This window comes from Lentinus tigrinus, assembly GCF_003813185.1.
Source record: "Lentinus tigrinus ALCF2SS1-7 unplaced genomic scaffold L226scaffold_5, whole genome shotgun sequence".
NCBI lineage: Eukaryota > Fungi > Basidiomycota > Agaricomycetes > Polyporales > Polyporaceae > Lentinus > Lentinus tigrinus.
The window spans coordinates 448,327-464,944 of record NW_027137914.1 but is presented as its reverse complement, the minus strand read 5'-3'; the positions used below and the strand labels follow the sequence as shown (position 1 = coordinate 464,944).

Genomic DNA, 16,618 nt, shown 5'->3' with positions numbered 1-16,618 from the left:
CATGTCAACCCTCGAACACTAATCATGATGAACCAGAGATGCATTGAACTCTCGCGCTCGAGCTCGCGGCCCCGCTTGTTCTCCATCCAGCACTATCCTGATACTGTTGCCTGTGCCTTCAGCTGTTTCCCCATCGAGCTTCGTCTGCGCTCGCGTCATCATACGGGGCGGCGTGTGCCTAATCCTTGCGAAAAGATCTCGTTCCTCCTGAGATGGCCTAGTCCGTCGATAGACTGCGATCCAGAGGGAGGCACAGGTGATCTACAACCCACGCGCACCCTTTCTGTTCCTGTGGCTTTGTCTAGATGTGGAGTATACGCTCGACGGTAACCTTTCATTGTTCTTGCAGGGAACATGGAGGAAGCGTCCAGCCGTCGGGGGTGCGGTCCATGGACGCGCGGGGTACTGAGGCCCGGAAGAGGGTAGTACCGCCGTACGTGCCACTGCCAGAATGACGCGCGTAAATGAACGCTCTGCTTTGGAGCCGGCGCGGCGCGGCGCCCATAGGGATGATGCATGATAGCTTTTAGTACGGCTTCGCGATGCGGGTGGATTTTCCAGATACCATTGCGAACTCGCGAGACGCCAAGGTATACTTACTTACGGCCGCGTCGCCCACAACGCGGCCCTGTTCGCGAAATCTGGCCGCAGGCTGGACGGCCGGCAAATTTTTTACAGTTCACCCTTTGTAAAGCAGCCTAGAGCATCGGAGTGAGGGCACGCGCGGCCTCCGTGCGCCCTTCGATTGACTTCCTGGGATGCTCCGTCGAGACGTATCCGGATAACGAACTTACGAAGGCGGGACATGTGCTGCCATGACGCATCCAGTGCCCGAAACGTATCCGGATGCTGGTTCTGCGTCCCCAGGACGTCGGTGAAACTCATTATACACGGTTGTGTCATGCGGATACGTAGTAGGAGGCACTGCATCCGTCGCGCTACGAAGGCGAACAGGAGAAGCCGAAGCACGGTGCCTCGAGGACGTCGAAGCTGAAGCGGATTGAAAGGGCAGATGTTTGCGCCCTGCCAGGTAATTATTATAATAGTCGTCGCAGTCTGTCGTCCCAGGTACGCAGGGCCCCAGGGGCCTTGAGCGACAGGTCCTAGTCATTGCCTGCCGAGAAGCCAATATATGTCCGTGTTCTGGAACGCGGTATCCAGACTCGGTAGCCAAGGCGATCTGCGCGCATTTCGGTATGGAGTCGCAGGTCCGTGTATACGGAATCCACCGCCACTTCTTCCAGGCTTCTAGTGCAGGGAAACGCGTACGTTATGCAGCTGCGGCCGTCCGCACCTGGGATGGCGACGGATGGTCAGAGGACGAGGAAGCGGCCGCGTGTGAGTGCTCGCAGGCCGATCGACGTGAACCCGCCGGCCGGAAAACTGGAGTTTGGCGGTTCGCACTTCTGGAGGGGAGGGAGCGTGTGCGACTGCTGGGCTTGGTCGCGGTGCATGTAGCGGTTGACAGTGACAGTGCTGGTGACATTGACAGTCGGCACGGCATCACGCAGAAGGAGCGGTGGGCCGTAGTCCGTGTGCAGTTCCCAGCAGGGAGGCATCTCGGGAGATGCCTCCGCGCTCGTCGAGTTCGCTGGGACTGGGAGACGCAGTTGTGTCCCAGGAGGATGGTACGTGTGGAAGGAAGCTTCCGGTGAGAATGGTAAGCCGGTGAATTGAGCCTAAACTCTGAGTGAATCAACAGTGGCCTGTGTGTTGTAGCCTGGACCGGGCGGCGAGGAGGGAGACGAAGAGGCCTATCTGGGGAAATGAGTGGGGGAACTCTGCGAAGGATGCGTTTGGCTCGGAGGCTGGAGGACAGACCGGCGAGGCAGGAGGCGCGATATCTGCGGGAAAGAACTCTGTATGGCGTGCCGTGAGCGGTGCGACGGTGGTAGAGCAGCAGTGCTGTCGGGGTGCGAGAACGGAGAAAACATCCGGATGGAAGACAGGGAACGGCGCCCTTTAGGTGGAATGGCGCATTCATAGGTGGCCAACGCAACAGACCAAAGATGGACGACATCAGGAAGGTGATGTGGATGCGCGGACGTCGATGATTGCTGGATGCCGTTCGTCGATGTCCATCTCGAAGGGCAGAAGAGGGCCGCTGCATCGACATTGACTACATACTATCCGCGTGCGGCCGGGTGTGCTCTCCAGCTGCGGCGGCGACGCGGGCGTGCGCAGACTGAGACTGCGAGACTCCAGTGCCCCGGCCCCGCCGCGCGAGATCTGGGGCGGGTGGGAAAACAAAAGGGGGACTGTGATGGGGACCAAACAGGGCCAAACAGAATGCGGAGTTGATTGTTTGAGAGGACGGACGGGCGTCTTGGGAGCGGTCGCAGGCCAGGAAGTCGTCTCTATCCCCCATCTACCAAGCAACCGTGCTCTTACCTTACGCTTCTCCCTCACTCAGTCCTGCTCGTCCGACGCACCCCCTCTCCTTCCTCCCCCCATGGCCACCGCCGCAGGCCGCAAAAAGTCGCTCGTCGCACCCCTCCCGCCCAACATCGATAGCCCAGTCGCCAATAATACCCTCCTCAACAAGGCTGCTTCCCAGTCTACATCCCTCTATCAGCAATGCTCCTCCCTACGCACCCGTCTTATGCACCTCCAGAACTTCCAGACCTGGTTCTCTGTAGCTGCCCAGCCAGACTCCTCAAGGCGTTCCACTGACCCCGTAACCCAGCTCTGGGACGTATTCGCCCTTGGCGTCCCTCTCTGCTACCTCTACAATCTCCTTCCCTCCGTGACCTCTCCTATCTCCGTTGACACGGACGTTTCTGCCTTCGATTCCACCAACGAGCGCACCAAGAAACATGCCATCGCGCTCTTCTCCATGAACGTCAAGCAGGTCCCTAATTGTGAGGGCTTCACCGTCAGAGATCTATGGGACCGTAACTCTACAGACGGTTTCGTCAAGGTGCGTACCTTCGCTATTCCAGCCTCTACCGCGGCTTCATAGTGCGACGTGCAGGTTGTCAGCAACGTGATCAACCTCGTGCAGCAATTGCCAGAAGACCTCTTTCTCGAATCCGCCCCGTCCTCTCCCACCATTCCATCCGCACTCGCATCTACCGATTCCCTCAATTCCGACCCATCCCTTCCCGCATCTTCAGTTGAGCCCGGCGGTGCTCGGGCCAACATCATCAAGGAGCTTGTCGACACGGAGCGCAAGTATGTGCAGGACCTGGAAGTCATGCAGGTGCGTGTTTCTCTCACTAAGGACACGCGGTCCGCTCTAACAAGAACGCTCGCCTTGTGCCGCATTCAGAAATACTGCGACGAAGCGGTACAATACCTTGATCGGGACACGCTCCACCTGCTGTTTCCCGGTCTGAACAAGCTCCTCAACTTTCAGAGAAAGTTCCTCATCAAGGTGGAGAGCATCGCTGAGTTGCCTTGGAACGAACAACGATGGGGCCTTCCTTTCACCGAGAACGTGAGTTGCTACGCACATTCGGGCTCCGAGGCCGATGCTGATTCTGGAATCGCGATTGTTTGCCCCCCTCGTGCCTATTGTGTCCGACGACAATCCAATCCCTCAATGTGGAACAATAGGAGGAAGAGTTCGCCGTCTACGAACCCTACTGCGCTAATTACACCATGGCGTCCGAGATCATGCTCCAGGAGGAGCACAACCTCACGGTAAGCCTCGCTCCTTGGCTCTTCTGACCGTTGCTTCCTTGGTTTCCGTCTGACCGCATATGGACATAGGCGCTTAACAGCATCATCAATGTGAAGGGCGAACTTCCCGCCTTCCTAATCAAGCCCGTTCAGCGGATTTGCAAATATCCGCTGCTGTTGGAGGTAATTCCAGACTGGCCCTCTCTGATATCCGGTTGACGTGTTCATGTGCATATCATGATAGTCGCTCTTGAAGGCGGTCGCTAATACCGACTACCCTTACATCGAGGAACTCCAGTCCGGCGTCGCTGCTGCGAAGCGCATCACTGATAAGATCAACGAAGCGCAGCGACGGGCGGAGAACGACGCGACCGTCAAGAACCTCGAGGGACGCGTTGAGGACTGGAAGGGCCACCACATCTCTAACTTCGGCGCACTCCTTCTGGATGATATCTTCAGTGTCACCAAGTCCGAGGTTGACCGGGAGTACCACGTCTTCCTGTTCGAAAAGATCATCTTGTGTTGCAAGGAATACACCCCACAGCCCGGCAACGGCAAGAAGGTGGGCAAGAGTAACTCTATCCTCAAGAAGCCATCTTCGCCTTCGACAAGTCTCAGTCTTCCCGGCGCAGGCCCATCTAACAAGAAGAAGAACACGCCTCTCCTGCTCAAAGGACGCATCTTCTTGAACAATGTGACTCAGGCCGTTCCCAAGATATCACAAGGTCAGTCATCTTTCCATCTACTTCCGGCGCTGGAGACTCAGTTCCGGCATCCGTACAGGGCAATACTCTCTCGCTGTCTGGTGGCGGGGTGATGACGACCTCGAGTTCTTCACTCTCCGCTGCAGGAACGAAGAGCAGCTGAAGCTTTGGGAGAACCAGCTGAATCGTCTCATCAAGGAGACGGCGAACCGGCGCACGTCCGAACGCAATGTTACCCGCCTCGCACAGGTCGCCAACGGCGCTCAGTCGCCTCAGATCCGTTCCGCACACTCGTCCTTCGCTCAGGAGCGCAGTTCCATGTTCTCGAACGGTTCGTCGGCTTACAGCTCTGGTGTCCCGCAAACGGCCTCGATCAGTGGTCGTATGCGCCATCCATATGCCAATGGAGACCACGCTCTCCCCTCTTCCTCCGCTCCCCATCATTACAGCAATGGCTATCCTCACGGTCCCTTGGATTACCCGTCAGACGGCGGGTTCGATATGGATAACGAAGACGATTACTACGAGGACTATCCCCCAACAAGCGCCAGTTCTCCATCTGGTCGTGGAACGCCTATGGGTCAACCACGACGACCGGACTACCCGTACCCTCACAGCGCACGTCACAGCGGACATGCAACGTCGCCCATCATGTCTGGAGGCATTGGCGGGTTTCAGGGACCGGCTTCTGCACGTCCCATCATGTCGCGCAATACGGCAAGTTACGGATCCGACGTCAACTTCGGTCATGGCGCACCGCCCGGCAGACCTGCGCTTCGCAGTCAGTTCAGCTCCACGCGGCTACGTTCGGCGTACGAACAGCCAGACTCCAGGGGAGCGAGCCCGATGCCTACCGCGACCATGCACCAGCCCATGCGGTCAAGGAGTGCGAGTCAGCCGCAGGCGTACAACCCTCCGCCACAAGGGGTACCGCCGCCGCTTCCCACGTCGTCGCGTGCAGAGTGGGCGCAAGGACCGATGGCCTCCAGCAAGCGTGGGAGTGGGTCCAGTCAGTCGACCGACAGCGCCGACTACTCGCCGCACACAAGCAGCTCGCCCATCACGCCGTACGGCTCTAGCGAGTCGTCTCTGGCAGGGATGTCAAACGGTCGCTCCATGCGATCACACATGGATCCTACCTTGCCGCCGTTGAAGGACGAGATTCGGCTGTCGCCACCTGTGAAGATCAAGGTCCACTTCCACGAGGACATCTTTGTCATCCAGGTGCCGCGTACGACCGAGTATGCCGAGCTCGTCGACAAGGTGGGGAAGAAGATCCGTCTTTGTGGGCCGAGGCGTGACGACGGACCCCTTCGCGTCAAGTACAAGGACGAGGATGGAGATTTGGTGTCGTTGGGGTCGACGGAAGACGTGCAGATGGCGTTCGAGTCGTTCCGGCCAGGCAACCAGGTCACACTCTACGTACAATGAAGATGCGTAGTCCCAGATTACCGTCATCCGTTTCACGCCCTGCGCCTGCACCGACCACACTACCACCACCACCGTTACCTCCAACCTCTTCGCCATAATGACTCTTTCCCTTCTGCTCATGCCCTGTGCCCGCTCTGTCTGTAGCGCATACTCATCCCATCATCACTATTCTGACATCCGGCATTATCCTTATATCTGGGGACCTTCATCATCATATGCACACCTTCCTTTCTTTGTTCCTGTCTCATGACCTGTACGATCATTCCTTCGTTCGTGTTTTCTTACATTACTGCATTCCGATGTCGTGCCCGCGTACATTGTTATTCGACCGCACTCTGCTGTCGCCTCCACATCTCGTCTAGTCTCCATCTCTCTGCCTGGACGCGTCCTCGTCCGTCCGCCGCCGCTCATTTCGTTTCCTGATTTCCTCCGCTGGTCCCCACGCCACCACATTCCGGGTCTCACCCCCTCCCACTGCGCTCTCCCTCCTCCGCCTCTCCTCCCTCTGACGTGTGTCTTCAATGTCTTCCAGAGGCGTTGTCGTCAACTCTCCCAATCACCCTCTCTCCCGCCCCTTTCCCCCCAACATCAACGTCATCTGTCAACGTCACCATGAACGTCTCCCTCAACGCCCTCGTACTACTATCTCTGCCATCTAGTTACCGCGTGGTTGGTCTCCCGCATCACCATTGTTGTGGAGCGTGCACCGCGGATGGGCGGCAGGGATGTGGGATGTCCCTGGCTTGCCGTAGTGTTGTGTTGTGCAGGCTACTATGTGTATCATCTACTAGAGTCGATCGTTTGCTTAGGCTGGCCTTCATGGAATATTATCTTATTCGAATCTCTAACCCCTTATATCGTTGGAGGTTTCTGCGTGACAGATGATAGGAAGCTCGGTTTTAACCTGTTCTGTTCTGGATCTGAAGAGCCCGCCACACCTTGTCACTCTCTGAAATCTCTGAAATGGCTGACTGGCGTCTCCATACGGTGATTGGCTGATGGCGGGCGTTGAGTATACATTGAGACTCCGCAGTGGGAAGGAGAGAGAGGCGCCGGAGCCCCCTGAGGACTCCCTCGCCCAAGACCACCGCGGGGCAAGACCCATGGCACCAGCACGCTCTTCCACTAACCGCGCCCGGCGCGACCAGCCACAGCACCCTCCCCAACTGCAGAATGTATCCCCGCCGCTCGACGAGCAGAATCCAAACGATGGGCTCTTCCTGGACCCCTTGATGGGCACGCCCCTCTCCATCTACGTGGAAAAGGATGTCGAGAACAGGGATGAGATTGTACAGCTACTACAGGTATGTCACCGTCGCGTGAAACTCGTTCTTTGACGCGTCTGTGGGTGAGATACGCATACTGCTCGTCAGTGAGATACGGACTGTTGCTGTTGTCGACGTGTATCCCTTGTGATCGCGCGTTTCATGCGCCTCCGACCATCCTACTAACGGATGCCTTGGTCTTTGGTTTACAGAAATATGGCGGGATTCTGTCCCCTGGCTATAGCGGCGTATCGTATATCCTAGGTGAGTTGCTTTCCCATGGACTTTCTGACATATAGGTTGCTTTCCATCCCTTTTTCCCCCACGTTTTGCTCATATTCGACCCTTTTCCTTATACCCGTTCCCTAGTCGACCCTCACAAGGAATCCGGGCAGAGCCTTTACCGCCAGTATGCTGGGAAGAAGGGGAAACTCGTGCTCAACGCGCAGTGGATCATCCGGTGTGTGGAAGCCGGAGCGTTGCAGACCTATCATACGGATTTCGGTGGTTGCAAAGTGACAGGGAATGAGGAGTGCGTCATCCCTTTGACACTCGTTAAATGCATTAAAACTCATGGTTATATCCAGAGTCATCCCGGTTGTTCACCATCCTCCCCCGCCGCCGCAACCGCAGCCCGAGGCGGGACCGTCCATGCAGCACCTTCCTCCGCCGACACATGAACAGATGATGCAGCAGCAGATTTCGCCAGAACATTTCCAGCAGCAACAAGAGCCTCCGCCGCCGCATCCTCAACATCAGCCACCTCCCGTTCATGCACAGGCAATAGGACACCCGCCTCCGATCATGGGCCACCCGGGCCCCATTGTCGCCCACCCTAGCAGCTTCCCGTATGTGTACAATACCCCAATGGACGTCGCCCGAGGGATGAACCCCGCGACACCGGCCCCACCTCAGACCTGGCAGCCCGCGAGCGGTATCGCTCCGTCGCAAACACATCTCGCCCCTCCCGCCCAAACCCTTGCACCCCCTCCACAATCGGCCCCTGCACCCCCTCCCCAGCCCGAGCATCATATGATGGACAGGCAACCAGGCTACCCCGAGGAACAGGCGTGGAACGGCGCGTATCATGCTATGCAGCAGCCTCCGCCGGGAATGGTACCCCCACCGCCCCCTCCGGAGTATACATATCGGTATCGGGAAGATCAAACGACTGGCTGGGTTCCTACTCCGGATGGTTACTACCCTCAACATGTAAGTGATGCGGCTTATTGTGTACACCTTGCGTTGCAGGCTGACGGCAGTATCAGTACGAACAGCCCTACCCAGAACCACCGGATCAGTACATGGAAGAAGCTGGTCCTTCGAGTGCACCTGTCGAGCCCCCTGCGCCCACACCAGCACCCGTACCTATACCTGAGCCTACTCACAAGGTGACAAGGGGTCGCAAGCGTACCAAGCTTCACGTGCGTGGAGATTGAGTGGCGTCATGGAAGGTGGAACGATGCTGACACCGCGCCGGATATAGCCACAGCCTGCACCTCCAGCGTCCACCCTGGTGGCAAATCGACACAACCCTCCTGCGCGGTCGCCGACACCTCCAACGCGTGTTATCAAGAGCACATATGGAGGCAATCTGTTTACGTCAGACGATATCGAGTACCTCAAGCGGTACATCGATTATTGTCAAGAGCAAGGCTTGGTCTTGAGGTATGAGTCAGTGCTTCCGAGTGAATGTGTTAGTTGAAGTTCATGATGCGCATATAGCTTGCGTGAGATCTGCGAACGAATAGCAATCAAGGCATGTGCTCTAGTGTGGCCCCTGTCCGTTCCTCATGCTAATGACCATATCTTAGGCACCGCATCATACGTATGTTGATCGCCAAGATCGTGTGCGATGTTCATCTCACGCGCTTTTACCAGATTCTACTCTTGGCGTCGATACTGCAACAAGCACAAGATCCGTCTTGGAGGTTACACTATGGATGTTGGCGATGAAGGGGATGACATGCAGCCTACCCCACCACCTCAGCAGGAAGCTGGACCTAGCGAACAGCCGGGGGAAGAGCAAGAGACTCCTACGGTACCCTCCGGGTACGGCCCTTACGCCATCACTACCGCATATCGTGCTGTGGCAGCAGATGCTGGCCGTGCACGGTCTCCAACACCTCCTCGTGCGCTCTTCCGAAGTACGACAGGAAAGGGTGTTGCGTTCACCGACGCAGATGTTGTCTTCCTCATCCGCTTCTTGGACTACCGGACGAAACAGCAGGAGGGCAAGCTGGACATGGTCTCGTTCTGGAAGGAAGTCGCGGCAAAGGTACGAAAGGCTACCCCGTTGAAGCTCTTGAGCTAATATCAGTTGTCATCTCCGTCTTTTCAGGCTCCTCATCACTCGCGCGCATCGTGGATGAAGTTCTACAGACGACATAAGCACGAGTTTCATCATACACCGGAGGACGAACCCCTTCCTGCCCCGCCAGAGAAGAAGATGCGGTATAGCAAGCAGGACGACATCCTTCTGGCCAAGTTCTTCTATGACAAGCCTGAGGGCACGTCTGACAAGATCTTCCAACAGTTCGGCCGACAGGTAGGTGCGATGCGCACCGTCATGAGATGATGACGGTTGACCATTACTCTCACGCAGCATCCGCACCATCCTTGGAAAGGATGGCAGGAACATCACCGGATACACAAGGCCACCATTGATCACCTCATTAACCGTTTGTCTCTTGGCGAGAACATCGAGGACATTGTTGATCAGTGATAGTTCCTTCGTTTTCACTGGGATTGTAGCCTATACCATGTCGTGCGTTGATAATCCACCATCACTTCGTCTTTCAAGCCAAAATCGCATTGCCATCTCCAGAGCGGCACGAACGTCCAGTTGCCTTCGGCTACTTTCCGATTTGTCGGCCAGTGTACGGTTGGGTATTGTCGGTGCGGGGTGGGGTCTCGGACACAACAACGCTGACGAGTACATCCTCTCTTCGGGCGAGTGATGGATCTATTGGTTTCATACCCATCCGCGACGGCCGGGGTGAAGCGCAACTTGCCGGAGCATGACCAGGTGAGCTTGCGCCGGTCTCCCTGGTGAATTGTGGATGCGCTGACAGTCGCGCTCGATCAATAGTTCTCCAATTCTAACCACAGTAATGACCGTGGGGGCCACTCGCTGGTGTCCGCAAAGTCCGCGAGGCATAATTTCCAGCAATGGGTCCTTCGAAAAAAATTGGCACTTAGCCTAAGGGTTGCGAATGAAACAAGTCATCAACGTGTCCCGGGCAGGAGTCGAGCCTGCGTCTTCACGGATTTGTGAAACCACAACGTGATGATCTAACCACTAATCGACAGGGACCGACAGCAGATCGCGATATGATTATGAACACTGGTAGAGAGATCTTCAATTATGTGATGCCCGTTCCGCAAGTTGCAACTTGTATAATGCGACCAGCACATACGTTGAGGAATCTGTTCTGAAGCGATGCATATGACTTGAGATGACGGGTCTCTTGTCAATGCACTGCCCCATCTTCCCCAAACATGTCGTGTCAAGTTCCTGGGACTCGGAGAATCGATTGGTAGCAGAGAGGAGACCCCTCCATTCTATGCGTTCTGGACTGGGTCGATGTTCTTTATCGGTGTGAGTGAATATTTTCACGTTCATTGCACCGCAATACTTGATGCTGACGGGTGTAGTACCGCCTGCAGATGATACGCCTGCGTTCGGATCCTGTAGACTAATTCCATACCCCTCGTGCAATGCATCCGACCTGACAGCGAGTTGTCCGGTAATTTCGGAGACGAGTCTGGTGTAGTCGGAAAAGTGCCCAGGCCCCGCCGGCAGTTGCAAATAGCGGATGGTTTAGCACCATACGTCGGAGCGGCGCTATACCAGAAAGATATAAAAGGCCAAGGGTTGAATGGACTCGCCCTCCATATTCACCTCTTGAACAAGCCTCACCACCATGAGTACTGGTGCCAGCCTTCGCTCTGACCGTGTTCGTCTCGTCATCCTTGTCGCGCCAAAGCCTGGTCTTTCACCAGACGAGTGCAGGAGCTATTGGCTCAACACTCATTCCAAAGTGTTCTCCTCGATAGCGATCGTGAAACGTAATCTGCTGAAGTATGAGCAGGTGAGCCCCACCCATTTGCTACAGATCGACGAAACGCTGACTTGAACGTTATTCTTGCGCACCCATCAGTTTCACTTTGATTCAAGGTACACCGCCCCCATGACTGCGATGATACCGGGATATATGCCTCCTCCGTTCTTTGGGATGGCGATCTTTGAAGCCGAGACTATAGAGAAGATTTATGAGGTCTTCCAGGACGAAGAATATCGCCGCGTGGTGGTACCCGACGAGGAGAACTTCATGTCACGCAAGGACGTACAGATGTTGGGTGGTCCTTTGGTGACCGTCTATGGCGCTTGAGCCAGTTGAAGTACGTGCAGATCTATGTTCCGAACTGGCTTGAAGACATGCAGGAGGTGACGCTGAAGATAGAAAAAGATATATCACAGTGTCCCGGGCAGGAGTCGAGCCTGCGTCTTCACGGTTCTGTGTTGCCACAACGTGATGATCTAACCACTAATCGACAGGGACCAATAATCAAGCCAATATATACGAATACGACGCCTGGTGCTGAGACAGCTTATGGTCAACTTGCAGTGCTTAGCTACCTTTGTATCTATAATATCCCTTCATATCGGTAGTGGCTTGAATGTGGATGCCCGCACTAATCCAAGTCGTTGTCGGGAGGCTCGGCACGTGGGCCCGGGCTGGGCCACGGGCGCTAGCACGGCAATAGACTGCCTTATCTCCCGGGCACTCGACTCTTGTCCGAATACTTGTTTGAAGCCCGAAGCTCACGAATTCGAAGAGCTCAGTCTACCGAGAGTTCGCCTTACGCCAACTACTAACAGTTCGCACAAGATGGCTGAGCAGAGGCTACAATATTTGACACAGGAGCAAGTCGACCAGGTGCGTATACGAAATAACACTTATCATCACCTGCGGCTAGTAGTAACGTTAGCCTTCGATGGTACGACTAGTTTCGGACGGACGGGTTAGTCTCCGATGGACATCATTCTCATTCTCAAGCTTACACGAGCCCTTTAGGTACCTCAGACTGCCTAACTTCCTAGAACCGCATGAAGTAGAGGCACTTCTCGTTCGTTCCAAACAGCTCCTAGACAACTTCAGCATTGCAGAGCACCCTCTTGTACGTGGTCCCACTGAAGCTTGCATTGACGTGGAATCGGCACTGAAGGTGAACAGACAAAGTTCACGACTGGAGACGACAATCATGTCGGAGACGAGTATTTCCTGACTTCGGGTGACAAGATCCGCTTCTTCCTGGAGGAAGATGCAGTTGGTCCAGACGGCAAGCTCAACCGAGAGAAGCAGAGAGCAGTCAACAAGATCGGACATGGTACGATGAGTTTCACACGCTCGTGGACTGCGAAGTGGTTCTTATGCATCGACTCTACAGGTTTGCATGAGCAGGATCCCGTCTTCCGGAAGGTCACTCTAGAGAACGAGAAGATGAAGGCTGTAGTACGCGACCTCAAGTTTCACCATGACCCCGTCGGTAGGTCTCCGAGATACCATCCTATGCGGTAAAGAAACCAACTGGCCCGATCTCTAGCTCTCCAATCAATGGTTATATGCAAACAACCGCATATCGGTGGTGAAGGTAGGTCTGTCTTCAATTTCCAGCATGACGGAGTACTAAAGTGCCAACGAAGTACCTGAGCACAACGATTCGTAAGTCCATGGAAATGTGGTGATTAAGTACTTGGCTTGACTCGAGTCCTGTCACTGGCCCGGCAGGACATTCTTGGTGAGTAACCGCCGTCTCCCAAAAGAGTGAAATCCAGAGGTCTCATCCGCCCTCTGGTGCGTAACAGTACACCAATCCTCCGTCTGCCGTTGGCTTCTGGATTCCGCTCGAGAAGTGTACACCCGAGAACGGCGCTCTCTCGTTCCTCCCCGGTTCTCACCTTACTGCGCCGATCACGAAGCGCTTCGTGCGCATGCCCGGAGGAGGCACCGGGTTTGAGCAACTCATCCCGCCGGAACAGGCTCCTCCCAACCCGGAGGGAAAGTATGTCCTCGAGGCCTGCATGCCTGGTGAGTGTCTGATCTTCTGCAATTGCGGTCACGGTGTATGCTCAGCGTAGGCTCCGCCAGGCGACTTGGTGCTCATTCACGGTAGCGTGTTGCACAAGTCAGAAAGGAACACAAGCGTTCAGACTCGCTTCGCGTACACGTTCCACATGATCGAGTCACCTCCATACGCAGAATACGACGCTAAGAACTGGCTGCAGCCGACTCCTGAGACGCCGTTCCCCCATATCCTCGACACGCCGAACCCAACGGTGATTCCGATTGGTGCATGAAGTCCTCGGCCATCAGGATTATGGAGCCAGTATAGATGGAATATGTGATTGATTGTACTATGAAGCTACCTGGAAGCTACGCATGTTGTATAAGTATGTACTCTACAAGGTCGGATTCCTTCTGGCCGCGTTTTCCTACAGTGAGGATCCGAGGTGCCTATACCCGTAGAATTCACTTCGGAACTTGGTCCTTTCAGATCACTTCAACCTTCCCATACGTCGCGATCTTCTCAGGAGTCAGGGCGGCGAGTTCATCAATGAGCGCTGGGAGGAACGTCCCGCTGCCCTTGACATCCGCCCGCGCCGCAGCGAGCTCAGATGCTACAGTGATGGCGAGTACCCTAGGAACACAGATCATCAGCACATGCATCAACTGTCCCGTGGTCACAGAAAACACACGGGAAACGAAAGAGGGGATAAAAGCGAGAGGGAAAACGGCAAGAAGATTATAGTGAGCTGAGATGAACACACGCACCCTCCCACCGCGGCAACGAGCATGTCACCACGCACAAGCTTTGCATCTTCAGGCGCCTCGGGTGCCCGCTTGCTCGCTTCCGCCATGCTAGCACCCGCGCAGAAGGTCGCGACTGCCGTGCCGACCATGCAGCCTGATCCAGTTATCTCACCGAGCAGAGGGTGGCCGTTGGAAAGCCGAACGACGGTCGTACCGTCCGATACATAGTCGGTCACCCCGGTCAGAACAATGATCGCGCCTGCGTTGCGGCCTCAGTCAGCAGCACGAGATGGTGGGTTAAGACAGACGTACGCTCTCTCCTGGCAAGGTTGCGCACAAAGGAGGCGGGGTCAGCAAAGCCAGTCCCAACGCTATCCACACCCTTGGCCTGCACCTGTGTAGCAGTAATTAGTGATCAGCGGTGGGACAGATCTGCAAGTAAGATCCATATGCATACTTCCGTCGAGTTAGCAAGCGCAGCGAGCTCTCCGGGGTTGCCTTTGATGACGGTTGCCTGCCAGGCGTTCAACAGGTGTGCGGCCGATGTCCGACGATAGCCCGTGGCTCCGACGCCGACTGGATCGAAGACGACCGGCTTGCGGTTCTGGTTGTAGTTGAAACCTGTGCACGTCAGGTCAGAGTCAGTGCTCGGTAGCGGTATGAGTTATTTTGAGGTACGGAACGGGTTCACGTACCAGCGGCCAGCATGCCGTCAAGATTCTGGATGGTGCCGAAGTTCACAAGCAGGCCGCCGGACACTGCAGCAAGATCTGCCATCTCCTCCGGGGCGGTAGCCATAATGGGAGATGCGCCGAGGGCGATGGTAGCATTGGCAGATTGTGTAGTCACGACCGTGTTGGTGAGCTAGGAGTCAACTTGTTAAGGACATACATAGCCACCGTGGGGGAGCTACGGACCTGGTGGACAATGGGTGAGTATTGCTTCACAGCTCCTAGGAGCTCGCCGACGCTGCGCTTGATGACATCGGGCGCATGGAATGTCGAGAAACATATAAGAGGGTTTGCCTTGCATGCGTTGACGATGGTGGCGATCCTCTTCGCAGCAGTGTACGGGTCCTTGGAGGCGACGATATCGCTGACGACAGCAAGGCCGTCCAGGCTACGACCAGACAGAGAGACCGACCCATGCATACAATGGAGGGCATTCGTCCACTTGATACCGGCTGGGAAAAGCTGCTTCAGTTCATATTACTACCGTAGACCGCGCTGACGTACCGATAGATACCGCCTTGACATCAGTTCCTTCCAGAGCATCAAGTAAGGGTCCGATGCCTCTCACGCCGACGACGGGGCTGGTGAGTTTCTTGGTCTGCGTGCCCCATACGGGGCCCAAACCAACGTAATCGACGCCGTCCTGTACCGCTTTTCGGACGTGCTCTACAGAGTTGCACGTCATGCCGATGATGGCATTGGGTGGCAAAAGCTTGCGTGCCTTTTCTACTGGCATATCTGTCTGACCGATATGCACACCATCTGCCTCGATCGCGAGCGCGATGTCGATGCGGTCATTGATCAGGATGGGGACGTTGTATTTGCGACATATGTCTTTGGACGCTTGCGCGATTCGCAGGAACTGGACAAGAAGATTGCATAGGCGAAGTGAACAGAATGAGGATAGCGAACGACTTACCTCTCCAGTGTCTGTGTTCTTTTCGCGGACCTGGACGAGGGTAACTCCTCCCTTGATGGACTGAAGGACAACATCAGGACAACATCGGCTTTTATGAGATGGTAGACAAGCACGGACCTCTTCAAGAGACTCGAGATAATCCTTTGAGAGTTTTTCAGCATCGCGGGGCAAAATACATACGACACGAAGATTACCTTTCCTTCCGGAAGGAGTTCCCTCCCGGTCACAAGGTACAGAGAATAATCCACGGTCGGCTTCTGTCCGGCCATTTGCTGGAGTCACCCTTGGTCTTGGTCTTGAGAGTTGCGTCTTGACGAATGCGAACGTCTCTGACCGTAGGATCCAAGAAAGGCCTGGGGAAGTGGACTCGAGTCCGGACCAATCACGTCATCGGCAGACCAAGTCATCTTACAACTGTGGACTGAGGACCAACGTCCTCTGCACGTTCTCGCTGTAAGATGGCGCAGCACTGATTCGATATGTACGCCGCAAGATGTGAACTGAGTTTATGCCACGATAAGCCTGGCAGACTCGGAAAGCGACCAACTGGAGAGAAGGGACGAGTTGGAGTTCTATGATCATTGGCCGGGTCTCTCAGGCGCTCGTTTTGCTATGTACCTGACCTCCACCGCCACGCGGCCACGATCTTGCTTCGACTACGGTCACACAGCAGCATGCAACCTCAATCTTCCGCCTGGGCGACGTCTCTAGCTTCAGTCGGCACAACGTCCAACTTAAACCCGAATCACGAAACTCTTCACGATGACAGATCATTTTTACAAGTTCCCGCCGGCTGCCAACGATCTCTTCGACGAGCAGGATGAACGTCAAGCGAAAGACCAGTCCCTAGAACAGAGGTTCCTCAGCTGCATATCGCAACCAGACGAACTTTGGCATTGCTCTTGGGCGAGGCAGACGCGTGTATCAGCTCCTAGCTCCAAACAAACATCAACGTTCAACCTCAAGACCCATCACTCCAGGGGATGCTCCACCTGTTGGATCGACAGGATCAGTCAAGACACTTATACATGGTCAGCCTTGACTGTAGATCTCCATGTTGCCGTTGAGACGCTCCCATCAAGGTTCTGTCATTGGCCACAGCCAGTCGTGGCCAGTGTACTGTATA

The 16,618-nt window shown here is 55.4% G+C and overlaps 5 protein-coding genes and 2 non-coding genes across 7 annotated transcripts; 4 read left to right on the top strand and 3 right to left on the bottom strand.

Moving 5' to 3' along the window:
* Window positions 1-2,452: 2,452 nt before the first annotated feature.
* Window positions 2,453-5,759, top strand: L226DRAFT_543662 (uncharacterized protein; the record flags this gene model as incomplete). Its single annotated transcript, XM_067682214.1, has 7 exons — window positions 2,453-2,920; window positions 2,975-3,202; window positions 3,272-3,439; window positions 3,559-3,645; window positions 3,715-3,807; window positions 3,869-4,349; window positions 4,408-5,759. The coding sequence occupies 7 exons, from the start codon at window positions 2,453-2,455 to the stop codon at window positions 5,757-5,759; spliced, it is 2,877 nt and encodes a 958-aa protein (XP_067538787.1).
* Window positions 5,760-6,838: 1,079 nt separating this feature from the next.
* On the top strand, window positions 6,839-10,151 carry L226DRAFT_531566 (uncharacterized protein). The gene is made up of 12 exons (XM_067680102.1): window positions 6,839-7,063; window positions 7,237-7,288; window positions 7,394-7,556; window positions 7,612-8,236; window positions 8,293-8,448; window positions 8,511-8,692; window positions 8,750-8,783; window positions 8,839-8,852; window positions 8,906-9,302; window positions 9,366-9,572; window positions 9,630-10,052; window positions 10,116-10,151. The coding sequence occupies exons 1-11, from the start codon at window positions 6,863-6,865 to the stop codon at window positions 9,747-9,749; spliced, it is 2,151 nt and encodes a 716-aa protein (XP_067538786.1). The 5' UTR covers window positions 6,839-6,862; the 3' UTR covers window positions 9,750-10,052; window positions 10,116-10,151.
* Window positions 10,152-10,258: 107 nt separating this feature from the next.
* On the bottom strand, window positions 10,259-10,340 carry L226DRAFT_t53. The gene has a single exon. It is a non-coding gene; the product is annotated as a tRNA-His (tRNA).
* A 610-nt stretch (window positions 10,341-10,950) lies between these two features.
* On the top strand, window positions 10,951-11,418 carry L226DRAFT_567889 (uncharacterized protein; the record flags this gene model as incomplete). The annotated part of the gene is made up of 2 exons (XM_067684100.1): window positions 10,951-11,118; window positions 11,188-11,418. 2 exons carry the CDS (start codon window positions 10,951-10,953, stop codon window positions 11,416-11,418), a joined length of 399 nt encoding a protein of 132 aa, XP_067538785.1.
* Window positions 11,419-11,507: 89 nt separating this feature from the next.
* On the bottom strand, window positions 11,508-11,589 carry L226DRAFT_t52. Its single transcript has one exon. It is a non-coding gene; the product is annotated as a tRNA-His (tRNA).
* Window positions 11,590-11,828: 239 nt separating this feature from the next.
* L226DRAFT_480908 (phytanoyl-CoA dioxygenase) lies at window positions 11,829-13,560 on the top strand. Its single transcript, XM_067676908.1, has 10 exons — window positions 11,829-11,967; window positions 12,039-12,052; window positions 12,106-12,208; window positions 12,265-12,418; window positions 12,479-12,577; window positions 12,635-12,682; window positions 12,735-12,753; window positions 12,820-12,829; window positions 12,897-13,119; window positions 13,180-13,560. The coding sequence occupies exons 1-10, from the start codon at window positions 11,920-11,922 to the stop codon at window positions 13,386-13,388; spliced, it is 927 nt and encodes a 308-aa protein (XP_067538784.1). The 5' UTR covers window positions 11,829-11,919; the 3' UTR covers window positions 13,389-13,560.
* On the bottom strand, window positions 13,411-16,066 carry L226DRAFT_531562 (Hydroxyethylthiazole kinase). Its single transcript, XM_067680101.1, has 11 exons — window positions 15,905-16,066; window positions 15,687-15,845; window positions 15,610-15,633; window positions 15,493-15,552; window positions 15,078-15,435; window positions 14,760-15,025; window positions 14,538-14,706; window positions 14,300-14,463; window positions 14,155-14,236; window positions 13,864-14,101; window positions 13,411-13,729 (listed from the first exon to the last, which is right to left on the bottom strand). Exons 2-11 carry the CDS (start codon window positions 15,759-15,761, stop codon window positions 13,582-13,584), a joined length of 1,584 nt encoding a protein of 527 aa, XP_067538783.1. The 5' UTR covers window positions 15,762-15,845; window positions 15,905-16,066; the 3' UTR covers window positions 13,411-13,581.
* Window positions 16,067-16,618: the final 552 nt, after the last annotated feature.

Bases quoted from the DNA above. Each gene is read 5' to 3' on its own strand.
- L226DRAFT_531566 (XM_067680102.1), top strand. From the start codon at position 6,863: ATGGCACCAGCACGCTCTTCCACTAACCGCGCCCGGCGCGACCAGCCA. The intron at 8,449-8,510 runs GTGCGTGGAGAT...CGCCGGATATAG, and splicing joins GCAAGCGTACCAAGCTTCAC to CCACAGCCTGCACCTCCAGC. The intron at 8,693-8,749 runs GTATGAGTCAGT...ATGCGCATATAG, and splicing joins GAGCAAGGCTTGGTCTTGAG to CTTGCGTGAGATCTGCGAAC.
- L226DRAFT_480908 (XM_067676908.1), top strand. From the start codon at position 11,920: ATGGCTGAGCAGAGGCTACAATATTTGACACAGGAGCAAGTCGACCAG. The intron at 12,578-12,634 runs GTAGGTCTCCGA...CCCGATCTCTAG, and splicing joins GTTTCACCATGACCCCGTCG to CTCTCCAATCAATGGTTATA. The intron at 13,120-13,179 runs GTGAGTGTCTGA...AGGCTCCGCCAG, and splicing joins CCTCGAGGCCTGCATGCCTG to GCGACTTGGTGCTCATTCAC.
- L226DRAFT_531562 (XM_067680101.1), bottom strand. From the start codon at position 15,761: ATGGCCGGACAGAAGCCGACCGTGGATTATTCTCTGTACCTTGTGACC. The intron at 15,026-15,077 runs GTACGTCAGCGC...AGCTTTTCCCAG, and splicing joins TGTCAAGGCGGTATCTATCG to CCGGTATCAAGTGGACGAAT. The intron at 14,464-14,537 runs GTACGTGAACCC...TGACGTGCACAG, and splicing joins TGACGGCATGCTGGCCGCTG to GTTTCAACTACAACCAGAAC.